Source organism: Pyrus communis, chromosome 11 (assembly GCF_963583255.1).
Source record: "Pyrus communis chromosome 11, drPyrComm1.1, whole genome shotgun sequence".
In the NCBI taxonomy this organism is placed as follows: Eukaryota; Viridiplantae; Streptophyta; class Magnoliopsida; order Rosales; family Rosaceae; genus Pyrus; species Pyrus communis.
Genome location: NC_084813.1, coordinates 16,514,416 through 16,540,385, shown reverse-complemented (window position 1 = coordinate 16,540,385; position 25,970 = coordinate 16,514,416). Strand labels below are relative to the sequence as shown.

General features: G+C 37.3%; 3 protein-coding genes across 3 annotated transcripts; all 3 read left to right on the top strand.

The window, feature by feature from the left end:
* Positions 1 to 8,854: 8,854 nt before the first annotated feature.
* On the top strand, positions 8,855 to 13,164 carry LOC137708345 (protein MAIN-LIKE 2-like). Its single transcript, XM_068447402.1, has 7 exons — positions 8,855 to 8,942; positions 10,229 to 10,345; positions 10,467 to 11,111; positions 11,239 to 11,406; positions 11,505 to 11,894; positions 12,003 to 12,858; positions 12,992 to 13,164. The coding sequence occupies exons 2-6, from the start codon at positions 10,238 to 10,240 to the stop codon at positions 12,825 to 12,827; spliced, it is 2,136 nt and encodes a 711-aa protein (XP_068303503.1). The 5' UTR covers positions 8,855 to 8,942; positions 10,229 to 10,237; the 3' UTR covers positions 12,828 to 12,858; positions 12,992 to 13,164.
* A 2,313-nt stretch (positions 13,165 to 15,477) lies between these two features.
* On the top strand, positions 15,478 to 17,043 carry LOC137709495 (receptor like protein 29-like). The gene has a single exon (XM_068448583.1). It carries the CDS (start codon positions 15,499 to 15,501, stop codon positions 16,909 to 16,911), a length of 1,413 nt encoding a protein of 470 aa, XP_068304684.1. The 5' UTR covers positions 15,478 to 15,498; the 3' UTR covers positions 16,912 to 17,043.
* A 4,844-nt stretch (positions 17,044 to 21,887) lies between these two features.
* On the top strand, positions 21,888 to 25,220 carry LOC137708634 (ubiquinone biosynthesis O-methyltransferase, mitochondrial-like). Its single transcript, XM_068447753.1, has 9 exons — positions 21,888 to 22,175; positions 22,310 to 22,399; positions 22,613 to 22,691; positions 22,936 to 23,013; positions 23,115 to 23,163; positions 23,715 to 23,764; positions 23,873 to 24,022; positions 24,850 to 24,930; positions 25,030 to 25,220. The coding sequence occupies exons 1-9, from the start codon at positions 21,937 to 21,939 to the stop codon at positions 25,144 to 25,146; spliced, it is 933 nt and encodes a 310-aa protein (XP_068303854.1). The 5' UTR covers positions 21,888 to 21,936; the 3' UTR covers positions 25,147 to 25,220.
* The last annotated feature ends 750 nt before the right edge of the window (positions 25,221 to 25,970 follow it).

The following is a 25,970-nucleotide window of genomic DNA, read 5'->3' as shown; positions in this document are numbered from 1 at the left end:
TTATCCACCACCCATCTCAACCCCATCTCAATCATGTATTGACTTTGAAGAATGCCCTTCCAAGCTAGGGAGTGATTTTGCTTAACTTTGCAATTGAAGAAGCCACTTCTTTTCAAGTATTTTCTTCTGGCTATTTGCACCCACAAGTTAGTATCATTTGTGAGCACTTTCCAACCCAATTTGGCCAAGCAAGCAGTATTAAAATGATCCACTCGACGAATCCCAAGACCACTCTGGTCCTTAGGCCTACAAATTTTGTTCCAGGCAGGCTAGAGGAACAAAATTTCTTTCACTACCCCAGAAGAAATTTCTACATTATTTATTTAAGCGTTTAGTCATCCTAGATGGGCATTTAAAGTAGGACATGAGATGATTTGGCATACCCGATAAGTTTAATTTGATAAGAGTAAGCCTGCCAGCCTTAGATAAAGATTCGCTTTCCAACCTGCTAACTTCTGCTTAACTCGTTTGATAAGCTCCTGCTCATTTATCGGGTCCTTCCAAAACATAATATTATATATCCCCAAATATTTGCCAATAGTAGTTTTATGTTGGATTTGCAGGATATTCACAATTGAATTTCTCAACTGAGACGAAGTATTATCCGAAAAGAACAAAGAAGATTTATGGAAATTAATTTGTTGACCAAAAGCTTTCGCGAATAAATTTAATGCTTAGAGGATATTTCTAGCACCTGTTGTGGTCGCATTAGCAAACAAAAAACAGTCATCAGCAAATACTAAATTAGAAACACGAAATCCTCTCGGGGAGGATAGAATACCCACATGGTTTTTTGAGTTTATAGCTAACAAGTTAAGATGTCTGATAAGAGGCTCCATGCAAAGAATAAAAATATAAGGTGACAAAGGATCACCTTGTCTAATACCCCTAGAGGGGTAGAAATAACCATGAGAAACACCATTAATTAGAATTGAAACCGAAGTGGATGTTAAACATTCAATGATTAACCTAACCCACCTTTCATCAAAGCCAAATTTTAGAAGCACATACCTGATATAATCCCAGTTTAGCAAGTCATAAGCCCTTTCAAGGTCAACCTTTATGCCCATGTACCCCATCCTTCCTTTCTTACTTTTAAAACCAGAGAACATTTTGTGGGCAATTAGAATATTATCATGTATCGAGCGACCCGGAACAAAAGCCCCTTGAGACTCAGAAACACAACGATCCAATAACAATCTTAGCCTCTTGATAATAATTTTCTTAATAATTTTGTAACTTACATTACATAGACTAATGGTTTTGTAATTACCAACCGTTTCCAGGAATTCCACTTTAGGAATGAAAGCAATATTTGTATGGTTAATTAGCCTTGAACTCAAATTATTGAGAAAGAAGTCTTTTATCATTGGACTTACCGAGTCTTTAAGAATGTCCCAGCATTCATGGTAAAAATCTACACCAATCCCATTAGGTTCAAGAGCTTTGAGTGCTCTAATACTACTAACAGCCTCCCAGATTTCAATGTCCCCCACCGGCTGAAGCAAAGCAACATTGTCAAAACCATTAATGCAGGGGTGAATGACGTCCAAGTAACTATTTAAGTTTGAGGAAGAGGGCGAGGGTCCCGTAGAAAAACGCAACATAAAATCCTGCACAAAAACCTGTTCTAAACCCTCATTTCTTTTTCCCCTAATAGTGGCAACAATTTGAAAAATTTTTGTATTTCTATCCCCAAGCTTCAACCAGTTAGCTTTAGCTTTTTGGGCCTACTTGATTTCCTCTTGTCTTAAAACTAGATTGGGCTTATCCCTGATTTTCTCCTCCAGTTCTAACTCGTTAATTACATGAGGATTATTCATTATTTTCATTTGAACATCAAAGAAGTCCTACAGTAACTTGTCCTTGCGGGCTTTAACATTACCAAAAGTACTCAGATTCCAATCCCTAACTAAATACTTGAAAGTGTTAGCACAAACATGAAAATTATGGCCAGGCCCAAGATCATCACCACATCACCAAGAAACTTTCACAAAATTCTTGCGATGGAGCAACCACATAGCCTCAAATCTAAAGGGATAATTTTTCCTTATGCTAATATTACAATTTAAGGTTAGTATGTTAGGTCCATGGTTCGAGCCAAAGATAGGGTAGTTATGAAGATTAAAGTTAGGATTTTCAGATAACCAGCACTCATTTACTATGGCTCGGTCAAGTCTTTCATAGACCTATCTGTTGCCATCCTGATTATTACACCAAGTGTAAGGAACCCTTGAAGCATTAAGTGAAATGAGGCTCCCTTTATTAAGGAAGTCCACAAATCTATTAATGAACACCGTGGTTACTTGACAACTTCCTTTCTTCTCAGAAAGATCCAAAATATTGTTGAAATCCCTCATTAAGCACCAAGGTTTATCCCCTGAATCAAGCTGAAGTACATCTTCCCAAAGCTTAGGTTGGAGCTTCTTGTGAGGAAAGACATAGACAAAAGTAACAAGAGATTCAAAGTTTGAGGCATTATCTGTCACAAGACAATGAATAAAACAAGAAGAACTAGAAATCACATTAACAACAACTTTAGAAGAGCTCCAAAACAGAACTAAACCCCCAGCCCTGCCAGTGGGATCACAGCTAACAAGCTGATCAAAATAACTACCATATCCACATTCATTTTAGTCTCCATTAAACAAAAAATGTCCATTCTAAAACTAGTACACAAAAAACTAAAATTACTTTTCAAATCCGGCCTCTCTAGGCCCCTACAGTTCCAAATCATACACTTCATTAGTCGATTTCTTCAAGCAGGCTCTTGTAACTTGCCTCTACTTCTGCAAACTCCTTGCAAATTCCTTCTTTGGACTTATCAGGCCTACAGTTGGTCTAGCTGGAGCCTGGGTGGCCTCCGCAGCCATGCTAGCCACCACAACATCTCCAACGCTCCTACTACTTTCCACAAAAACCATAAAACACGCACACAACAATCAACCACTACCAAACTATAAACATCATCAAGGTAAAACATGCCCACAAGTTTAACAAAAGGCGAACACTGGCCCAATTGAATTTCAATCAAATTGAACCAATGGTTCTCAACCAAACTAGCACTCCGACAAATATTTTTAATAAGTATCCTATTAGTTAAACAATCAGCTTTAATTAACTTATCCCAAAGTAGATATTTAATTCTTATAATTACCTTATTTGGCTGCTCCACGCCCTTATCAGTTTTCCTCCAATCCTACACTTGATCTGCACTAGCCACCCATTTGTAATTGGGACCCTTACTACTTTCCTTGGGGACAATGTCTTCCCAAACCTTCTCAAGAGCCCGTTGGTTATCAACCCTTCGACGCCATCTTGGGGTCACCATAGTCCACCCTTCTTCATCAAGACCATCACCTTCATTTTTACGAAATCCATCATCTGTTGCATCTAAATTCTCCTCTTCATGTAAAGCAGCCACAGGGAAACAAAGCAACACATCACTTTGTATGACTTCCTTGATGTCCTTTTCCACATGAATATCTTCCGGGAAAATCTTAGGCTCATCATCGAACACCCTTTCAATCATAAAGCATCCATCATTAACCTCCTCATCAGAGCAAGAGTGATTACCACCCCTTCGCCTACCGCTATAGAAACGCACTTCAAAGATTTTTTCATAACTTACCAATACTGGGTTTTCATCGTCCTCATTTACAACAAGGACCCTCTTCAGCGGAAACCGTAAATCCACTTCAACTAAAACCTTGACAAATAAACCATTAAGATTAAGAGTAACCTCATCCACCCTTAAAATGTCTCCAAAAGGTTGTGCAATGGCTTTGATAATCTTGTACTTCTTGCACTACACATAGAGTCTTGGCAGCCTAACCTTGAGAACAAGCTTGTTGATAGCATCCATATCACTTAATTGAGTCGTTCATCTCTCCAAATGGAACATTTGTCCTCGAACTTACCAAGGCTTATTGCTGAATACGAAGTCCAGGTCATCCCATCCGAGAACTCCAGTGCAAGCCATCTCCTTCTATAGTGATCGAGATAAAATTTATTCTTTACACCATTCTTCCAAAGTAACCTAGCTTCCATTTGATTAACCGAGCCTCCAGGTGTTGGCCGAACATCCTACCTATAAGAACACGAGATTTCATGTGCTCCACATTGAGGTTAGAGCAAAGAGTTGTGTTAACCCTAGTAACCCCACGCTTCATGGTAAAAGTTCCAAAGGCTTTCTCCACCATCATAGGTTCTTCTCCAGGTTGTGGGAAAGGAAAAGGGTTCGCCCACCTTGGCATATACTGGTCAGAACAAATCCTAGGTCTCCTAGGGTTAGAGGAAGAAAATGCAAAAACTGAGAGTTGGCCATATAAGTGAGATTAAGCAACCAAAGTGAGAGAAAAGGTAGAGCAGAAAAGGTGATCTCCTCCATGCCCAACCCTCACTTAAATACCCAACACCTAGGGCAATCCAACCGTCAAAGAAAATGATGCACTCCCAATGCAACGTAGGGCACTCCCCCTCATGACATAAGAGCAGCCTCATGATGAAAAAAACTTAGCAAATAATTGGTTGTAATATGGGGCACAAACCAAGTTAATAAGTAAGAGTGGCAAAATCCAGACCTTATAAAGCTAGTAGAACACACCAAACCCAAACAGAAGCTCAAACGCCACAAAAACAAAACCAAGAACAAAATTAAAGGCGCAAAGACCATGCAAGCATGGCAAAAGCAATAATTATCACAACACGAAACCCTACTCACATAAAGCAAGGTAGAGAACCAACCAATCAAAAGGTCAAAAGTCAAGCATCTAAAAACTCAATAGAAGATCTCCTAAGCCTACAAGACTTACACTCACAGATTCTACTTACCCAAAACCCTAACCCCAATAATTTAAGACCCTTCCACATCAAACCAGTCCAATCCCAACCAAGGAAGAGCCGCACAAGAAACCAAAGCTTAAAGCAGCAAAGGCACAAACCCCCAATCATAACCCTAAAACTCCAATTAACAACTAAAATTTTCCTCAGTAGGTAATTTACCCAATTATCCATTCGAATTATCTTCTCTAGCATACCTTCAACACCTTTCCTAATTAGCATAACTAGTAAAATTACTTTTATTACATTTAATATCCAAATGAATTTACAACACACATCCCATGGTTGCATGATTTCATCATAGCCCCATTGAGGAAGTTGGCGGCGCCCTCTTTCCCAAACAAATCCTTACGTTTATCTTTTGTAAGGGTAATACTAGGGAGATTAACTTTTTAAACCAAATTTTGTAAATCAAATAATGTTGTAATTAATGATTGGATTACTCTTTAAGTGTTGATCAACATGCTTATTTTCTATTATTGATACATCATTGGTTTACAAATTTGATCTACCTAACATTACTCCTTTGGATTGTTATCGGCACTTCAAAAATATACTTTTTACTCTTCCATGAATAAACTTCACCCTATATTATTACGAGAAAATATGCATAATGACTTTCTTAGTTACCGTTTGGTAACCATTTTATCTTCAGTTTTCTGCTTTGATCTTGCATGCCCAGAAGCATGCTTCGTTGCCCCTAGCAAGGCTAGGCTGATGACAGGCTCACACTTCTGACGCTCTCATTGCTCATGCTGCATCACCAACTTTGAGGTGGCATGTTGAATCATGGTCAATGCCCTTACCCGTGTTGAATTGTGGTCAATGCCTTTACCCTGCTCCAAGTTGTGGCACCACTAGAATCTCTGCTTGCAACTGAAGTGCTTACGCTTTTTTTCCTTGGTCGCGAGAGTAGCTTAACTCTTCTTCGGAGCCATGGAATTCGACGGTAGGTGGATTTTGAACGGAGATAAAGATGAAAGGGAGAGATAATGCGTACAGAATAATAATTTGTATTAAATGAGAAATTAAGGTTACAATATCCGATACAAAAATCTGATCCTTTGATTCGATCTCTGGGATGCAAAGTGTGTGTGGTGGGGTTGATCTGAGGGTCGAAGTGACTTGATCTCGAATACATGAACGTCGCAAGAGTTTGGCTTGTTGCGATGGAGGAACCAACACGTATATAGTGGTGCTTAATGGTTCTTAACAAGTGTGGAGAAGAATGTTGTGAGTTTTCTGAATCTTCTGAGTTTGTAGAGTGTTTGAGTGTTTGAGCACCTGAGAGATGTGTGGATGTCTGAGTGTGTAAGAGGACCCTTTCTTTGTCTTGGAGCCTCATATTTATAAGGCTCTACATGTCTTGATTGAAGTTTGATTTTGCCTTGATTTTGGACTTGTTTAATTGATGAAAGAACAAAACTCGATTGGACTTGGTTTGTAATTTGCTTCATCAAATAATCTCGAGGAATCAAATAATCTTTGATTTAATCAAATAAATCAATCATTGTTCATCTTTATTTTGGCTATTCTTAATTTGGCCAATCTCTATGATTTGACATTCATTTTATTCGTTGATTATTTCCTTTAATTTAAACCAAACAAATTAAATCAATTAATTTGTTTGATTTAAAGATAATTCTTTAATAACTATGTTTTTGCCAAATGTTGACTCGTGTCACTCTTTATAACTCATCTGGTTTTGACGAGTCACAAGACATGTGTGCAACTTATGAGACTCACGGTCCGTACCACATATACCCTGACATGTCGAAACTTTAATTTATTTGTGTGTATTTATTTCACCGAAATTTACATGTCTACAACCTGATTTTGACCTGGAAATATATCTCAAGTGCCTGCAATAAAGTTGTCATCCCACAGCCTGGAAAGGTAATATAGTCATCCTGCCCAAGCAAATATACTTGCCTCTCCCTGTTTCTCCATCTCTTTTGTCACATAACTTCCTCTATGAGATTTAGATGCGAATTTGACGTGTATATACCAATAATTTCTTCTTCTCAACAAGACAGTGGTATATTTAACCAAAAAAAAAAACTGGAATAATCTTTAATAAGATTAATTGGTACATCTTTGATATCCAATGATATTTCCAGTTATGTTGAAATTCACAAATAGTCCATGCAAAGAGAGAGAGAGAGAGAGAGAGAGAGAGAGAGAGAGAGAGAGAGAGAGAGAGAGAGAAGAGTTGAAACAAATTGTACCAAGCATTTGCCCTTTGTTTTACTGCTGCTTAGAGGTTGAAATAGCTACTAGACTTTTGAAACAACATGAACTCAAAATGGATTGGCCCTTATTTAAGCAAGTATGCAAGTATTGAGTGACGTAGGAGCCATGCAGCCGTTGAGCACATCACATAGATAACTCATTTTCGATACTAAAATTGGTACCAGGTGGAATAACCTGCAATTAAAATCTATATACGTGCTTGTCTGACTAGTCAGCAACACTCAACAACTAAGCTCAGATATGTTAGTTTACTTACAGCGGAAGAAGTTAAATTAAAGTTTAGTTTACTAAAAAGTTCTTAGTTAACTAAGATCCAGTTTAGTGCACATTTTAACGTTGACAAGCTTAGTTGCAATGACTTATCTATTTGTGGATTATGATAAGCATATATCACAAGCAAAATGACGATAAGTAAACTAATAAAGCAATAAATTGCACGGGATGTTTTTGGCAGGAAAAACCCACCCTTGGGTAAAAAAATAATCGGGGACTCTCCACTGAGTCAAATCCAATAGTGAAAAAAAAAAAAAAAAGTTTCTTACAAAGACCACATAAGCTCAATTCCTAGATCCCTATCTATAGAGCAGCTTTACCTTTGTTTCAGAGTGAAAACTATCCTTCTAAAAATAAATCCACTAGCCGAGTGAAAATGAAACCCTAGATGAAGCTTTTATAGTGGGCTTTGTTTTAGACAAAGAGATGAGATGTAAAGGTCACGTGTCATGTGCAAAAACGATCGGAAAAGATCTAAGGTTGAAAAACACTCTCGGGGAAAAAGCTATCAGAAAGCCCATGTGGGTTGTCTTAAAGTGTGTGCCTAGCTCGCATGAAAGTAGCGAGAAGTTTTGGCTAGACATAATGAACTGGAAATAATGGCATAAAATGCATATGTATGAACAAACCTTTGATGAGAGAATTTAAGCTCTTGAAGTTATGTTTCCAGTAGCATGATCCCAAAGAAGCAATTAAACCCTAAAACTAACTAAAGCATGTGTGGTACAATTTACAACATTTGACAAAGGAAGCCAAACAATAAAACTAGACTTCATAGATATCATGCTAGAATGTCAGCATCAAACTCATAACCAATTGTCAACTAGTAGAGAGGTCAAAGACAATTGAACTTTTCAAGCTATTATACGAAGTTTCATGTGGAGTCCATGTTCAACAAATTCTTTCTTAGCTTAGGACATCGTTTTGAGTGTTTAAACAAACCATTTTTGTGACATACTATAACAGGCTCATGTAGGTGCTTTTCTTAATTTTGGAAAAAATAATTGATGAGAGATGCGAATTGAAGATGTTATGAATCGCTTTACATGCAAATTCTGATTAAATAAGGGTACCAAAGTCGAGTTTTTCTACTATGTATAAATGTTGGTATGCAATACCTTGCTCAAATCAACGGCTAGATTTAACCGTTTTAGACGAAAGTAATGTAATGTAGAATTTTCATCAAATCAAATTGCAATAGAACTATGCAAGGTACTTGTAACTTGGCTAAAAACATTCGCCCATGCAACTAAAGAAGCAATTTAAGTTCCTATCTCCAAATCTCATTTGAAAAAGTTTTACGCAAAAATAATATGACATTATTACAGGGCATCAAAATTTTGGGGCCCAATAATAGGCCCAATCAAATTCACATTTTTAAGTTGACCAATTTTAATATTGGGCCCGGGTTAGGGCAGTGAAACCCGCCCAAAATCTAGCCCTAGGAGGAAAAGTAAATAGAAAAATCACTAGTTTGTGTTTTGGCTTAGCTTCCATCGTCGTTTCGAGGTTTCAATTGCTTGCATTCGTCGACGCAGCTCTCCGGCGTCGTTTTGGCTTGATTTGCATTTCAGGTTTGTTTATTTCCACCTATTCTCCCCCCATAAAATCCTTTTCCCCTCGTCTCTCTCACCTTTTTCTTATCAGCTCCCTGTTTGGTTTCCGAGAAAATTTAATTTACAAACTTTCTCATGAAATTTTCTTCTCAAATTGCACCACCACCGTTTTGGGCACTTCAATTTCTGAGAAATTGAAAGTAAAACCAGCTTATAACATAACTGACACAGAATCTCCTTTTCTTTTCTTGTATTTTCTCAGAAGCCAAACAGGGGTTTGTTATTTTGGTTGTGATTATGATTATGATTGAGGATTGAGGATTAGCTCTGTGTTAAGATGAAATAGTAAGCTATGGTTTGCAAAGATTATAGCGTTGTGAATATGAACTTTTGAATGTATAAAGGGTTTCTGTGGCGGTTTAGCCGTGAATTGGATTAATTATCTTAATTGGGGTTTTAATTAGGGTTTTGGCTTTGGGTGCTGTTTCTTAGTTGCTGCAACTTTCAGGTGGTAATTGTGTTGTGAAGGTAAATGAAGATGATAAGTGGAGCTTTAAGTCTTTAGTGTTTGTGTATTAGCTGAGAGAAATGGATCTTGCTCCATTTGCTCGGTTCCTCAAAAAGTACAAGGGGAATTGAAATGCATTGTGATGCATGGTGATGTTCCTCAGGGAAAATTTTCGGTGCATTGATGGTTTTCTGTTGAGTCTCGCAATTTGGTTTTTGGATAGAGAGAGGAAAAAGAAAGGAAAATGCTCGAAAGTGTTTTTTCAACGAAAAGCTATGTTTCGTTGTTCTTTCATATAACATCTAGATGAATGTATTTTCTTGATTAGAGTCATTCATTAGTCATGAATTAAGAATGACAGTTCGTGGGAAGAATTGTAATTTGAAACAGTGGACAAATTCCACAGATACGTCTTTCTTAGAATCTCTTGAGTGAAAACAAACTGCGGGGTGTGAGGCTCTTTCTGTAATGATCTCTAAATTCTAGTATTGGACATATTGGAAAATGGTGGGATTAATACCTTAAATACAGATCTCTTAATTTGATCTGAGTTCTTTCTTACTGCAACAGTTTCCAATTGACCTCATTCACATATGTATGTGATGCTTCCTGGAGCTGAAACTCAACGTTTATGGTATAGAAGTTAGAGGCAAAGATAGAGTGTAATCGATTCCTTGTGAAATTTTGTTGTTACTGAGTTTAACGGTTTTACTAAATATGTTTATAAACTGAGATGCAGCTTTCTAGTTATTTGAGGGAGCTAATAGCCTAATACACTGGGGGATATTTTCTGTAGTTGGCAGTAATGGAAATGATACCGGAGGATCCTTATGGGACGAATCCTGGACCAATTGATGGCTCAGTGCTTTATGATCAGGACAAGCATGTGTCTTCAGCAGTTTGGGATGGACAGGTGCAGTGTACCATTTAATGACCCCTATAAGGCTTTTTTACCATTTCCTTCCGTCTTTTTTAATGAACTATTTTTTTTCTGATCTGGATGATAAACATACGTACTTTTAACTTACCTACAGGAGCGTGGTGCACTCAGATGCCACGAACACACTTCAAAGCTTGATCAATGGACACTCACGGAAAAACAGGTTGAGTTGGTAGAGAAGGCCGGATTTGGTTATTTAAGATGGATTCCGGCAATTAGTCTAGATAACCCACTCATTTCTGCACTAGTTGAAAGGTGGAGGAGAGAAACAAACACTTTTCACCTTAATGTTGGAGAAATGACGGTAACTCTACAGGATGTCACACTATTGCTCGGACTAGCAATTGATGGAGAACCTGTAATTGGTATAACACATACCACCTGCAACTCAGTTTGTGACAGGTATCTTGGAAAAGTACCAGAGCCTAGTTATACTAGCGGTGGAATGGTGAAGCTAAGCTGGTTGAAGGAGTTCTTTTCCCATTGTCCCAAAGATGCACCACTTAAAGTGATTGAATGTCATACCCGTGCGTACCTCTTATACCTTGTTGGAAGTACAATATTTTCCACAACTACTGGGAATAAAGTCCCTGTCATGTACCTTCCACTATTCGAGAATTTTGACGATTGTGGGAGATATGCTTGGGGGGCAGCAGCATTGGCATTCTTGTACAGGGCACTGGGCAATGCGTCCCTGAGATCTCAAAGTACAATTAGTGGCTGTTTAACGCTACTACAGGTTATCTACATGTCCCTTTACTTTATTTCTTTTCTATTTTGTATTTTGTTCAGCAGTTCCTTTGGATCTTATTTGCAATTGCTTCTTGTCGATATCTCATATTTTATATCATATCATATTTTTGCAGTGCTGGAGTTACTTTCACCTAAATATTGGACGACCAAAGCTCAATACTGATTCAATGCATGATCGTTTTCCTTTTGTGCTTAGCTGGAAGGGAAAGCAAAGTGGGCCAACAACAAACCGTGATGTAGTGTTTTACCGTAAAGCTCTGGATTCCTTGAAACCATGTGATGTAAGGTTTCTCTTCCTCTTTCCGTTGATAACTAATTCAGTTTATATTCTAATTTTAATATGGATTCAGAATACATTTGATATGGTGTTGGCTTATAGGTGGAGTGGCTTCCGTATAGAAATATGGACAGTACAGTGATTCCAGACGATATCAAGAGCAATCTGATCGTAGGTAGGTCCAAAACAATGCTAATATGCTTTGACAAGGCAGAAAGGCATCTCCCAAATCGTTGCTTAAGGCAATACGGCAAGTTTCAGTCAATCCCAGAGGATGTACAGCGATGGGAGAGAAAAAGTCGCGGAGTTGATGGTGGGGTTGACTTGTCAGGGAAAATGGAGTCAGAGCTTAATGAATGGCTGGAACGTCGATATCATATTGTGGATGGTGATGATGGTGCAGATGAAAGTGATTATATGCTGTGGTACTTGAAAATTACACGCAAATTTATAGGGAGGCCTATATCTCTCTCATCTGAGTTTCAAAGAACGGTAAGATTGTTAATTAAATAATTCATTATAAATTTATTGGGTATTGTCAAATGCAAGGATAAGAAAATGGTGTATTATTTTAAATGATAACTTTATTAACTTTTGCAGAATGCTGGGTTGAGGGATATTGCACGCATAGCAGATACATTCATAACAGATGGGTTGAACCAACAACAAGCTGATTCAATAGAAGAAATCAGGAATATTGCGCATCAATGTTTGAGGGACCAGGTAGGTGGTCCAGACATACCATCACCTACCCCACAAAGCGACTTTGGGAAAAGGATAAGAGGAAAGGAGAGGGTAAGAAGAAAAGGTATGGGAAAACGTTTGCGGAAGGATGATCCAGCACAATATATTACTGCTAGTGAGGATGATCAATCCCAGTTTTGTGGTGCCGCTGTCAGGGTTGAGCAGTTACGTTTTCAGGATGCACATAGTGCAGATCATTCGCAACTATATCCTGTTGGCAGTGAGGTCACTGCTTTGCATATGATCAGCGGAGATGGTGAGCATGAGAATATGCAGCTATGCAGTGCCGACATGGAGTTTGATCATTCACAGCTAAGCCATGCGGCTGCTGTGGAAGGTAATTCTGAGCTAATCCGTGCAGTTGTGAAGGTAGATGACACACAGCTTTTTGAAGCAACCGAAGAGATCAACTCACAGCTTTGTGATGCAATAAATGAAGTCAAGGACTCACAACAGTCTGATTCAACTAAGGTAGTCGATCCACAGATTTGCAATGCAACTAAGGTCATTGACTCACAGCTCCATGGTGCACATAACGAGGTTGATGACTCAGAGCTTCCTCATGCTTCGAGTGAGAGTGATCCACACCCATCTAAAGTTGAAGCAGAGGTTGTTCCAGAGCCTTCTCTTGAAACTCCTCAAGATATTGCGCAGCAGAGTAAATGTAGTGTTGTAGTATAAAGTAAAGGCGCTATCATCCAATTTTTCTGAGGTAATCCTTTCACATATGAGTAAAGACGTTCAGTCTCATCTGATAATTAAGTGTTCCGTCTTATTTCCACTATTTTCCGCTTGCATTCCTCCTATACCAGATGAATCTATAATTCCTTATTATTGTTTGACAGGCAGCTCGACCCTAACTATACAGAATTACGAATATGCAGCTAGATTAGCAGTCTTGGAAAAGTAACAGCTCCACATATATATGGCTAGTTGACTATGCTTGGATTCATGTTGATTATTGTACTGTTTTGTGCTGTGCAACAATTTACTACGTCTTTAGTTTATCGATTACTCATTTTTGTTTCCAAATGTTAAAATTACCGGAACTTGTATTTGTTTAGGTACAGGAAATAATGTTCCACGCACTAGTATAATTTCGTGTATAGTTTGATCCCTTTGAAAATTTTGATTTGCCGTTATTTTTGTTACCTTGTGTACAAGTGTACTGGGGAAGGGGGAAATTAAACTCGGGATCTGGGTGAAGGGTGAATGCTTTCAAGTAACTGAGCTATAAGTTTTTTGCATACCGTTGGATATTTATAATTCTGGAAGAAAATGCAAGGGACAAATGGGGCCATAAGTCTGAATCCTTCCTTGTATTTGTCTAGGTTAAGGGTAAATCATGTTTTAACTTAGGGTAATAAATGATTTTTGAGGCACAACTATTTCTTTCACTAGAATTTACATAAGATGAAGACAACAACTTTGCACCTCGCATTCAATTTTAGTTGTACTAATAAGATGCATATTCATTCAAAACACTGAGAAACTGGTTGGTTGGATCAACCCTTTTGTATTTGTACTAGCCAAACCCTTTTCTAAATTTATGAGTTACTAATTACTTTTTTGAAAAGGCTGAAGTTGTTCCAAAAAAACAATCTCAAACCGTTCTAGACATCAAATGGAAATTAGTCACACGATGTACGATGAATAGTCACGATGAAGTGATCCCCGAGATTCTCACAAAGAGAATTCGAAGAGGATCCTCATCCGTTTGAGTTGAAAGGTTTTGTTTATTAAGCTCAACAGTTTACACCTGAATTTCATGTTGGGAGAGTACAAGAGTAGTAACTAGTTTCCTCTTGTTGACACAAGTACCCACATTGGAGCCACTCTAGTACTGCGAGTTACGTTCTCTTGATCATCAGGTGACCAAAAGTTTATGGTCACTTATCACTAGATTTGTTGATAACTTGATATCAATAGTGGAGATTAAAATACTAAAATTATATATTTTTTTTATCATTTGTATCAAATCAAAGAGTAATTGAACATGCATCCCTTTGTAATGTTTTGTCAAAAATATTAGGGAAATTGTGGTTTACCCCCTGAACTATCATCCCTGTTGAAATTGACCCCCTAAACTATTTTTTTAGTAAATTAACCCGTGAACTATTTAAAATCAGTCAATTAATCCCTTGCCGTTAGATTGCATAATTAATTCCGTCAAATTCAAGGGCAAATTAGTCATTTAATCAGCAATTGTTACGTGTCAACTATAAATACCAATAAAATTGACACATGGACACAAAATAATTCAAAAATATATAGCATAATGAGAAAACATAAAAAACCAAACGTTTACATAACGGACCATCTTACGTTGTCATTACACATTATTTTGTTTTCACATGTCATAATTACATTGTTGGTTATAGTTAACAAGTAAGAATTGATGAAGGAAAGACTAATTTTCCATTGAATTTGATGAACTAGGTGGATGGAATCTACCGACAATGGGTCAATTGGCTTATTTCAAATAGTTCAAGTGGTTAATTTACCAAAAAAAATAGTTCATGCAATCAATTTCAACTGGAGTAATAGTTCAAGAGGTCAAATGGCAGTTTACCCAAAATATTAATAAATTGTGTTGTTATCAACACTACTACAAAGATAAGCTTCTCACCATATTATTAAGAGAAATAATGCAGAAGCTATTCGATAAACATTTCATTTTCAGTTTTTTGAAACCTCAAAACTAAAGTATTGTTTCATAATTACTTTCAATTTTCAGGAAATTAAAAATTAAAAATAAAAGACTAAAGGTAGTTATCAAATAAGATTTATACTTAAAAAAATAAAAATAAAAAATAAAAATGAAATAATTATCAAACAATCCTAAGAGAAATTTTTCATTGTGATTGGAACACAGGTGGTACACTATATGTTTTTTTTTTTTATAAGTGGTTGGAAATTATATTTTTTAAGTTATTAACTTTTTGACACACATATCTCACCATTTGAATAGAGACACATGATGTATCACTTCGTGTTCCAGTCACACAGAGTGTTAATAATAGAAAATCAAACAAATAGTCTTTAAATCCCAATGAAATAAAAGAATTCCAAATCCAATGCTTGGGAAAAGTGAAACATGCCCTTATTTTCCACAACACTCTACTTTCTGCGTAATGTTATAAGTTCCCTCAGTCTCTTGACCCTACCTTTGCTTTCAAATTATCAAATTCTCACTCAAATGTCATGACTCATGGCTTCCCCCTCCCACTTATTATCACTCCTATCACTTCAAAGCTTCAATCACTTCTCCTCTCTCTCTCTCTCTCTCTCTCTCTAGCACTCACGTGGGGTGAAAACTTGAAAGCCCCCATCTATAAAACCAGACAACAAAATGCTGCTACTCTCCAAACCTCCCCTATACCTTGACACAATGTGCCTTCCCTTCCCACTCTCTCTCCCCCCACTCCTCCTCCTCCTCCTCCTCCTCTCTCTCCCTCCTTCCACCACCACCGCCACCAAAACTATGCTTCCATCTGAATCAGAAACCCTGTTCAAGATCATGGAATCCATGTCCTCTGATCAACCCTGGAGGATTTCCCATCCTACCCCTTGCCAACCCTCCCCCTCCTGGCCAGGAATCGAGTGCAAAATCGGAAAAGACAACCGCCCCCATGTCTCCCGGCTAGATTTTGGCACCCCACCAAACCCCTCCTGCAAAAAAGCAGCCACATTCCCTTCCCTAATCTTCTCCCTCCCGTTTCTCCAATCTGCTTTCTTCTTCAACTGCTTCACTCACACTAAAACCACCCTCTCTGTTTCTCAAAACAGAGCATCCTTCCCTGCCTCCGTCCAGCAGCTCAGCCTCCGGTCCAACCCGGCACTCTCCGGCCCAATCCCACCTCAAATTTCCGACCTCAAGTCCCTTGAGATCCTCACATTGTCACAAAACCGCCTCTCCGGTCCGATCCCCTCGGAGATTTTCACCCTCCGGAGACTAATCCACCTTGATTTGAGTTACAATGTGCTCACAGGCACCATCCCTATGCAGCTGGGCAGTCTCAGAAACCTCCAAGGCCTTGATTTAAGCTACAATTCTCTCACAGGCTCCATCCCAGACACAGTTGGTCAACTGGGTTTGCTTCAAAAAGTTGACTTCAGCTCCAATCAACTCACAGGCTCCATCCCCAATGGCGTCGAAAAGCTCGGTTTATTGGTTTTCATGGCGTTAAGCAACAACAAATTAAGTGGGAAATTTCCGAAAGGGTTGGAAAAGTTGCAGAGCTTGCAGTATTTCATTTTAGACGGCAATCCAATGCACATTCCTCTGCCATTGGAGTTTGGTAAATTGGTGAAGCTCCAAGAACTCAGGCTGGCTGATTCCGGCTACTCGGGCACCATCCCGGAATCCTTCTCCCAGCTCAAGAATTTGAGCACTCTGTCGCTGCAGAATAACCGACTAACGGGCGAAATCCCGGTCGGGTTTGGGAGCCTCTCGCACATTTACCACATGAATCTGAGCAGGAACATGTTGGGGGGTGTTGTGCCTTTCAATGCAAGTTTCCTCAAGAGGTTGGGGAGGAACTTGGACCTCAGTGGAAACCCAGGTCTCTGTGTGAGTTCCTCAGAAGCTCACAGTTTGAAAGTTGGAGTTAATGTTTGCGGAAGCAGTGATCAGATTGCTTCACCTGCCCTGCCATTGAAGAATTCTCAAGCTCCTTCTCCATCTCTGCTCTCCATAAAACCATTTTTTCTGTATGCTGTTTTGTGTGTTTTGGGATTACATCATCAGATGTTTTTAGTGTGACAAAATATATTTGTGCTTAATTTAGTCTGATTTGTTGATGATTATTGTGTAAAATATTATTTAATGGATATAAGAATTTTATGGGAGTTTGCAAGATTTGATGTGTATTTAGGGGATTTTCTTCTGGACATATGATAAGATATTACATCAAATTATCCAAATTTAAAATAAAAAAAAAATGATTTCAAATCCATCGCCTTCCTTCCGTGATGTTTATCGTGAAGCAAAATTCTTAACGGATGTATTAATTTTTCTTTTGACAAATGATAGTGTAATCTACATTAATTTACTCGGAGAGAATTTGAACACGAAATCTCAAGTGTAAGGACGTATTATTAACCAATTGAGTTATAAGCCATTTATAACGGATGCATTAACTTGTTATAGTCACGTAGTGCATAATTGTAATACTTAGCTGAACTCTATCTTTGAAGCGGTGTATAAGCAAAAGCGGAGTATAAGCAGAAGTACTAATCAATTAGTAATTTAATATGGTATTAGTCAGTCGTCTAGGATTGCTCCACAATATTTCGCATAATCGAAACAGAGCATTTGATATGTTATCACCTAAAGATCATGCCTACAAAATTTCACTGAAATTGAAAGACAATTACTTATCTAACCAGGTCATATCAAATATGCGAACACAATATCATCTATAAACAAAAACAATAATTCCATGGAAATATGCAGCTCCTGATTTTGACACCTACTTTTGGGGAGATTACCATTAGCAAGCAGGCGATAGCATCATCTGACAGTATGTGTGTGTATATATATTAAAAATGAGTCTCACATTGACGGGAGGAGAGACTTTGCATGAGCTAAGTAAATTAGGCTACTCCCCATATGCTAATTGGTTTTATGGTGAAACCTCAATTTTTTTCATGGTATCAGAGCCAGATTGTCCCATGTGTGAAGCCAAATAGCTACACGTGCTCTACGTCATTCCGTTGTGTTGTTCACGTGTTAGACTTAAAAATTCGCCACACGTGGGGAGATGTGTTGAGAATAAATTTCATATTAATAGGAGAAGAGACCTTGCATAAGCTTATAAGTAAGTTGAGCTACTCCCCATATACCAATTAATTTTATGATGAAACCTCAATTTTCTTTGATATATACATATACATGTTGGTTCGATTAAAGGTTTAATTGCTGGGGACCAGAACCAGATAGATTTATCTTTGAAGAGTAGACATAAATTTAAACCAGAATTTCTAAATTTCTACCACCCAAACCAAATGTACAACAATTCAATGTGTTTGTTTGCTCAGTAAGAAAAGAAAAGAACAAAACTTGGGTAAATTTGTAAACTTGATCAAATAATGAAGGGGAAAAAGAAACGACAATGGTGGCGTGGGGTGGGGTATTATTTTGCAGGACATTTGCCCCTGTGGAGGGAGGGTTGATGAAACAAGACCACCTGCGTGCAGAGGAGGACTGAATTGCAAAGGACACATGAACCTCTTAATAGCTGGATCCCACTATACCTTTATAGACATTTGCTAAAAATCAATCACTTCACTATAAATAGTGTTTTGGTACATCATATCCTATCAGAACAATTCATTTTAGTTTTATCACCAAAAAAAAAAAAAAACAATCAATTTTAGAAAATAAATCACATCAACGGGTTTAATGGATTTAACAAAAACCCCATCAATTTTAAGATATAGTGTTTTGGTACAGCATTTACCGCATGCTCAATTGTTTCGTTCTAGTAAAGTGCCCTAGCTATAGATTTACCTACCTTTCCATTCGAGTCGTGGAAACATTCATTTTGTAAAGTAAAAGTAAGGTTACGTATGGTAAATGTTCATTCCGTTCATTGCAAAGCATAAAGTCTCATTGGCTTGAGAATCACTCTAATCAATTTTGAATCCCATATAGTAGTTCTTACTTGCTTCGTATTTACAAGCTTGAATTCGTGTAAGCGAAATTTTTACTATTATCTGGTGTATAGCATACCAGAAAATGATGAAAATCCCTCAATATGGATTAGGACCTCACATAATTTTTTTAATATGTATTTTACTTGATAATCCGAGGGGAAATGCTCAATCAGACCTCTATGCATGCGAGTAATTCTAAGGCATGCATATTTACTAGAATATGATCATGCAACACAAAATCAATCAGCTTCGAGTGAAGATGTTCAATTATGTTTTAAGCAGCAAAACTCCTCTTCTCCAATTTGAAATACCATCTGCCAAGAATAATCGTTGACAAACACCCATACGCGTATATCAAAACCCTAATTTTAACTAGTTCAATTTCATCAATGGCTTTGCGCTAAGCAAAACCTTGATCAAAGTTGATATATCTCATTAATACTTGGCTAAGACACTACAATATACGCCCAAATCAAATAATTATAATGAAGTAAACGTACCATCATCTATAATTTAGTCTGATGACATAACATGTATGTTATTTGTATGAGGGACCTTAGATCGTAGAGTGAATATCGTTGTACCAAAGCCCTCATGCAGCCCTTATTATCAAATCCAATTTCCAGTTCTAGGAAACAGTTCGAACAGGTAGAGTCCAAACTATCACACGCCCATCCCGGACCCAAACGCAATAAAGGAGAAATAAATAGAAGAAGGACGTTGATATTTCACCCTCAACCGAATTAACAATGTAGTGAGTAACGCAATATCTTATAAGAACATGTAGAGTTTGGTAAATTAATTTTCGATGTGAGACATTTCTTCACTTCCTCATACACTTTCCTCATCTATGACGAGTTTTCAAACCTTACATGTGGGCTGCACAAGAGTGACGCCAAACACTCATGACAACCAGATCTAATACCGTAAAAAAAGTTGAGGTTTTAGCATAAAACCAATTGACCATATGAAAACAAATATACTTCTTAAAATCAAATTTGAAATTTGGTAAACTTCCGATACAAGACATTTCACTACAATTAATACAGAAGGAGGGGGGATGGTGAATGTAGCCAGGAGAGTAGTGGGGGACTAAGACAGGAACTACCTGTCTGTCACTTTCTTTGTTAACCAAAGTTCATATAAAAAATAGTTGCAGAGAACCTCACGTGGGAAAAGGAGTCCTTTGAGCAAGTACCAATTTTTACACCACAGTATCATTGTTTCTCAAGCCTCATCTTTTTTCCTTTTCAGTTTTCACCTATATATTTTGTGAACACATCGGGATGCTTTATTGCCTTTAGGTAAAATTCAAGATGTCATATTCAATCATGTACGTTCATCTGATATATATGTGACCCTTTACATACATACATACATACATATACACACACACACAATTTGGGTCCCTAGATATATGTGTATACAGAGATTCGAACTTCAATGATTCAAATCATCTATATTTTTTATTTGACAAATATTTTGCAAAGACAATTTATGAAGTGCAACTTGAAAAATAGACAGTTCACTTCGTTAAAGTTTAATATGGTGTTGGTCCTGCAACTAATTCTCATTTTTTGAAAAAAATGAGAATCCCTTCTCTTTGAGAATCTCTGTGTGCGTGTTAGTTGAGCTTTGAAGTGCAAGGCATGCAGTTTCTGCACACATCATCTCAAAGGGGCCATTTTAATCTCTGGTCTGTTGAAATATATCAGCTGTATATGTCCAAGTGGTATTTGCCATTATGCTACAAATTATTAACATTTAGATCGAGCAGAAAATTTGGCCAAAAACCTCGGAAAAATTCGCGATAATCGAAGACTTTTAAATAGAAGAGAAAGTACGGTAATTAGTATAATATAAATTATATAACCAAGTTCTTACTAGGTGGGGCACAAGCTAAGAAGGATTATCCAAGCTCTCTCTCTCTCCTCTTGAAAAGTCGATTTCGACTCTCGTCTCTTCTCTTCATTTATCATGACAAAGATATTTTAAATCCAGAATCTGATTGACTACAAGATTGTACGACTACAGACATAACTGATATGTTTCATTGTCATATTTTTTGAAAGATTTTTTGGCAAGTGCATGGTAACTTGCTATGTAACTGACTAGAGGTTTTCCCTCTCTTGATTTTGACCCCAAATCATGCACAGCTCTTTTGATTTGAAGTTAAATAAAAAAAATAAAAAAAATAAAAAAAAAAAGCTGAAATTGACGCGAAACATGTTTGGTCAGAATCAGATTATTGAAGAGATTATTGTATATGATTTGGTTTTATCTACAAAGGGGAAATTAGGAAAGGATTCAATTGTCCTTTCTTAGTGGAATGGCATTTTTAAAGTAGGGTTTTCTACTTTTCTTTTCAAACACATAATCCCATTCAAACTCAGGGAAGAAAAACATAAGAAGAATGACTTGTTTGAAATTGCTTCTATAAGGGCTGGTTTGGTATTGCTGTGCTTTGAAAAAAAAACTACTTCTGCTGTACTGTGAGAATAAGCTCATTTTTGCTGTTTCACGTTTCCAGCTTTTTTTTATCCAAAATTATGAAAATAAGTTGTTTTTAAGTGTTTTCCAAACACCTTTTTGAACTCAGTTTTTTTTTATACCCACTTTTTATAAAAGCACCTCAGTACCAAACTAATACTAAGAAACACTTTTGTTGATAAACATTTATAAGCAGAAGTGCTTTCATTAGAAACATGTTAAATTTTTTATTAAATTTCTAAGTGCTTGCTTTATGAACAAACACTTGAAAGTGCTTCTTGAAAAATAATTTGACATGTCGTTTTTACGCGTGTTTGAAAGAGCTTTTGAACCAAATTTTTAGTAAAAATACAAATAATGTCTGAAAAAATACTTGAAGTATTTCCTGGACAAAACAGATAACTGGTGTTTTTTTCACAATGCATTTCAAGTGTTTTAGAATCCCAAAATATTTTTACCAATAAAGAGGATGGGCCATATTTTGGGCCTTCACCATCCCACCAATAAACCCAACCCAAAGAATGCCTTTGCCGGACTCAATTTGCAGACCAGACCCGGATCCCGTACAAAAACTGAAAAAGAATCCACCGATCCCCTTCCTTTCTTCTTCGTTCAATTTCACTCTCTCAGCAAAATCGCCATGGCTGTGGCTTTGAAGCTCCTGAAGCAACTCCGAGCATCGCACACCACCTCCACAATCCTCCACCGCAATCTCAGCCCACGGCTGTCGGGCATTCACAGTGCAACCAGACTCTTCTCAGACGCTCCTCCTCTAACCGAGCCTCTTCCGGCTCCACCGCCGCTAAACCCTCGTTCTCCTTCCCCGTCGTCTCTGAACCAGTACGAGCTCGCCAAGTTCGCCGCAGTTGCCGAAACCTGGTGAGAGCTTCCCTTTTTTAGCATACAAGTCTCAATTTCTGCACTTGAATTTGATTTAGCTGTGGTATGATTGTGATTTATTGACCAATGCGAAGGAAATTTACGTATGAGATTAAAGCTATCGTAATTTTCAGGTGGGATTCTGAAGGGCCGTTCAAACCATTGCATATGCTGAATCCTACAAGACTTGCTTTCATTCGCTCCACGCTTTGCCGACATTTCGGGTAAATTAAAGGTTTTCTTGGTGTAGATTTAGGGTTTAGTAATATCTCCAAATTGGTAGCTGCCAAGTAATTAAGAAAGTAGATTGCTTTGGTGCCTGACATTGTCTGCGGAAGTGAAATTCGTAAAAGGAATGATACTTTGCTAACATTTTTCAAGACTTGGAAAGCTAAATGATGATTCTGTTTATCATCTTTCGTGTTTCTGATCTTCAGGAGGGATCCGTTGTCCCCTAAGCCATTTGAAGGTCTCAAATTTATTGATGTTGGCTGTGGTGGTGGAATTCTTTCTGAGGTATGTTATCGTGCACCTTCCCAGGTGCATTTACTCCTCTTCACTGCACGTGAACCGTCGTGTTTATATAACTGTACCTCCTCCCTGTGGTGTGCTGATTCCCTATTAATATGTTCTGCATTTTACTTGTACAGCATTTTGAATCGTTTTTTTTCGGATATGTTTAATATAAGCAATAGGCTGATAGCTTTACCTAGCAATTGTTTTTGGTTAAGGGTTCATGCTAATCTTTAGCCTTTTTCAGCCTTTAGCTCGAATGGGAGCTACTGTGACGGGAGTTGATGCAGTGGAGAAAAATATCAACATAGCTCGCGTTCACGCTGTATGGCTTGAAATTTTATTTGATCAAGTATTTGTCCATGTGCAAGTACTTTGTTTTGTAAAGTGTGCTGACGTACTTCTAAACTTTATTCATTCACACAGGATTTAGATCCAGTGACTTCGAGAATTGACTATCAATGCACAACAGCTGGTATGTGCTAAATTTTTTCCTATTCAGTGTTGTAAAGTTTTTGGAAATGCATTCAATTAATATTTAATCTATCTTGCATCTTTCTAGAATGCGTGGCTTTCCACTCTTAATGAACAAATTGAATGACTTACTTTGAACATTGATGGCATATAAAGTTAGGATCTTGATTGCATCCGCTACAATCAAAACCTGGCAAATACGATGAAGAATACCCAACTGATATTATAATCACTTAAAAACTGTTTTCGTTCTGAGACATTCTCTCATGATATAATTTGTATTGTGATTCTTTTCAGTATCCTTCTTGTAATAAAAAATCCTATTTGAAATCTGTTCTGTGCAATTTACATTTTGTGTTGGTATCAGTAAATGTTGTTGATCTTGAAAAGCTTGTTCGACCTGAACTAGCAATTGTGTTGTTATGAGTTTTGTAACTTTTTTATTTATTCTGTAAGTGATATAAATTCATTGTTGAAGATCTTTTGTATATTTCTTTTATCTCATATAGTTTTCTTTTAACTTGAGGCTTGTGTTCTTCCATTTGTACACAGAAAAGCTAGTTGAGGAACAGAAGAATTTTGATGCTGTGTTTGCCTTGGAGGTATGGTCTTAAGAATCTACAAACTGCCTATATGATTCTCTCGCTTCAGTGTTTACAAACTGCTATGGTTTATTCTAATTTGGTTGTAAATTAATGATTTTACTCAAGGTAATTGAGCATGTTGCAGACCCTACTGAGTTCTGCAAATCTCTATCAGCCTTAACTATCCCCGGTGGAGCTACTGTTGTTTCAACTATTAACCGTTCTATGAGAGCATATGCTACTGCCATTGTTGCAGCAGAGTACATCCTCCGCTGGGTATAATTCATTATTACCTCCTGCAGTTGATTATGTGTTTTTGATTTACCATGCAACATCTGTTGCTTTGCTGCAAATTTTGCTATCTTTTCTAATTTTTGTTGCATTCTTGTTTGAAATTTTAGGCCTTCATTATCTCTAATTCTTTTTTACTACCTCGTCTTTCATGACAGTATAATCATCGCATTATTTTCTAACATAAAATATACACCCAAGAGACGTTTAAAACATTGCCCATAAATTGAGATCAGTTTTGTTTGAGTAGTTGGTGACCCTCACAGTTAGCCAATTGCGACTGACATGTGATTAATCGTATAGGAATGTCTATTTAAAATGATTAAGGGAATTCAAGAATGCCTCTAGATTTATTTTATTTACAAGATCGAGTTGAATAATAGGTTTTGACTCTTTTGCGTGGAAGTCATACTCTCAAGACATTCTAACAAACCTGATTCTATATAAGTGAATAATATGATTCCTGTTTTATTAGAACTATCCAACCGATATTTCGCATAGAAGACTTCAGAAAATGTGACTCACAAAATGATGTCAGATTTCAAATTTTAAGTGCACTAATATGTCTCGAAACGCATCCTGAAGCGATACTAATATTTCATATTATATCATTGTGAATACAATTGTGACCATTGAAAGGGAATTAACTCTTATTCAATTCAGTTGTACCTCTAGATATTCGCTATGGATGTGGAACACTTTTCGTATTCTTCAGTGTTTTGCTTTGAAAATAGTTTGATCTAGTCATATTTACTCAAGTCTATTCAACTGTTGATAACATTTTGACTTGAACCAAATCGATTGTTTTACAGCTTCCTAAGGGTACACATCAATGGTCCAGTTTTCTCACTCCCGAAGAACTAGCCCTGATCCTGGAGCTTGCTTCTATTTCAGTAAGCCGGAACAACTTTTATCGCCCTAGGAATGTCAGCTATTTTTTGTCCATGCACTTGTCGCTAAAGCTTGTTTTCTGTTTGGTTGGTTTTGTGCAGGTCCAAGAGATGGCTGGGATCGAGTACAATCCTTTGACAGGAAGATGGTCTCTATCTGATGATGTCAGTGTAAATTTTATTGCTTATGGTACCAAAACAGTGACATCCAATTTATAAAGGTAAGGAAATATTTTCCATGTTATCCCTCTTTGTTTGAATGAAAATTTTGTTCAGTAATTTGTTCCTCTCTCTTTTCCCCTCCCCATTGTTTCTAATTTCTTTGTTGAGCTGCATCCAATGAGAAAGGAAATTCCGTCATACACACAGGCATCGTCATACGGATTTTCTAAGGTCGCACACAAAAGTACATGAAACGGGGATTCAAAGTAGCAGATGACATTGTATAACTAGTTTGACACACTGCTCCTTTGACACTCTCGTTTCAGGGTCTCCTGTGTGCAACCTTCGGAAATCCATATCGTAATACAATACTTATGTGTATGATGGACTTCGGAAATCCTCATGTAATGTTGACTTCCTCAGATCACAATGTATCGTTGGTCTGGAATGCCACGACATTCCCGTCCTCGAAGGGTGTGACCTCAAGAGTCAAAAACAGTAAAAACTTATGATCCAAGGGTGACATGGTCAATTTTTCTTTTGAACCAAGGCATAAAATTCATTCCCTTTCATTCCATTTCCACGTTTATACGTTCCCCAAACTTTTCCGATCAACCAAACGCCCTAAAGCCGATCAAAATTTTCCAAAAAACCTAAAGCATCAAAATACTTGGGGCCTGTTTGCTATTCTATCCAAAAATTATGATCGTTCTTAAAAATAACTCTGATTAACTTCTTTTAAGAACACTTGATATAACTTAAAACTTGCTTGGATTTTAACTTGAAAGTTATTTTCAATTTTTTGTTTTTATTTTGAGTACATCGATATTTTTACACTAAGGGGATGAAGAGTTCAATAAAGCCACACAATGGGCAACCAA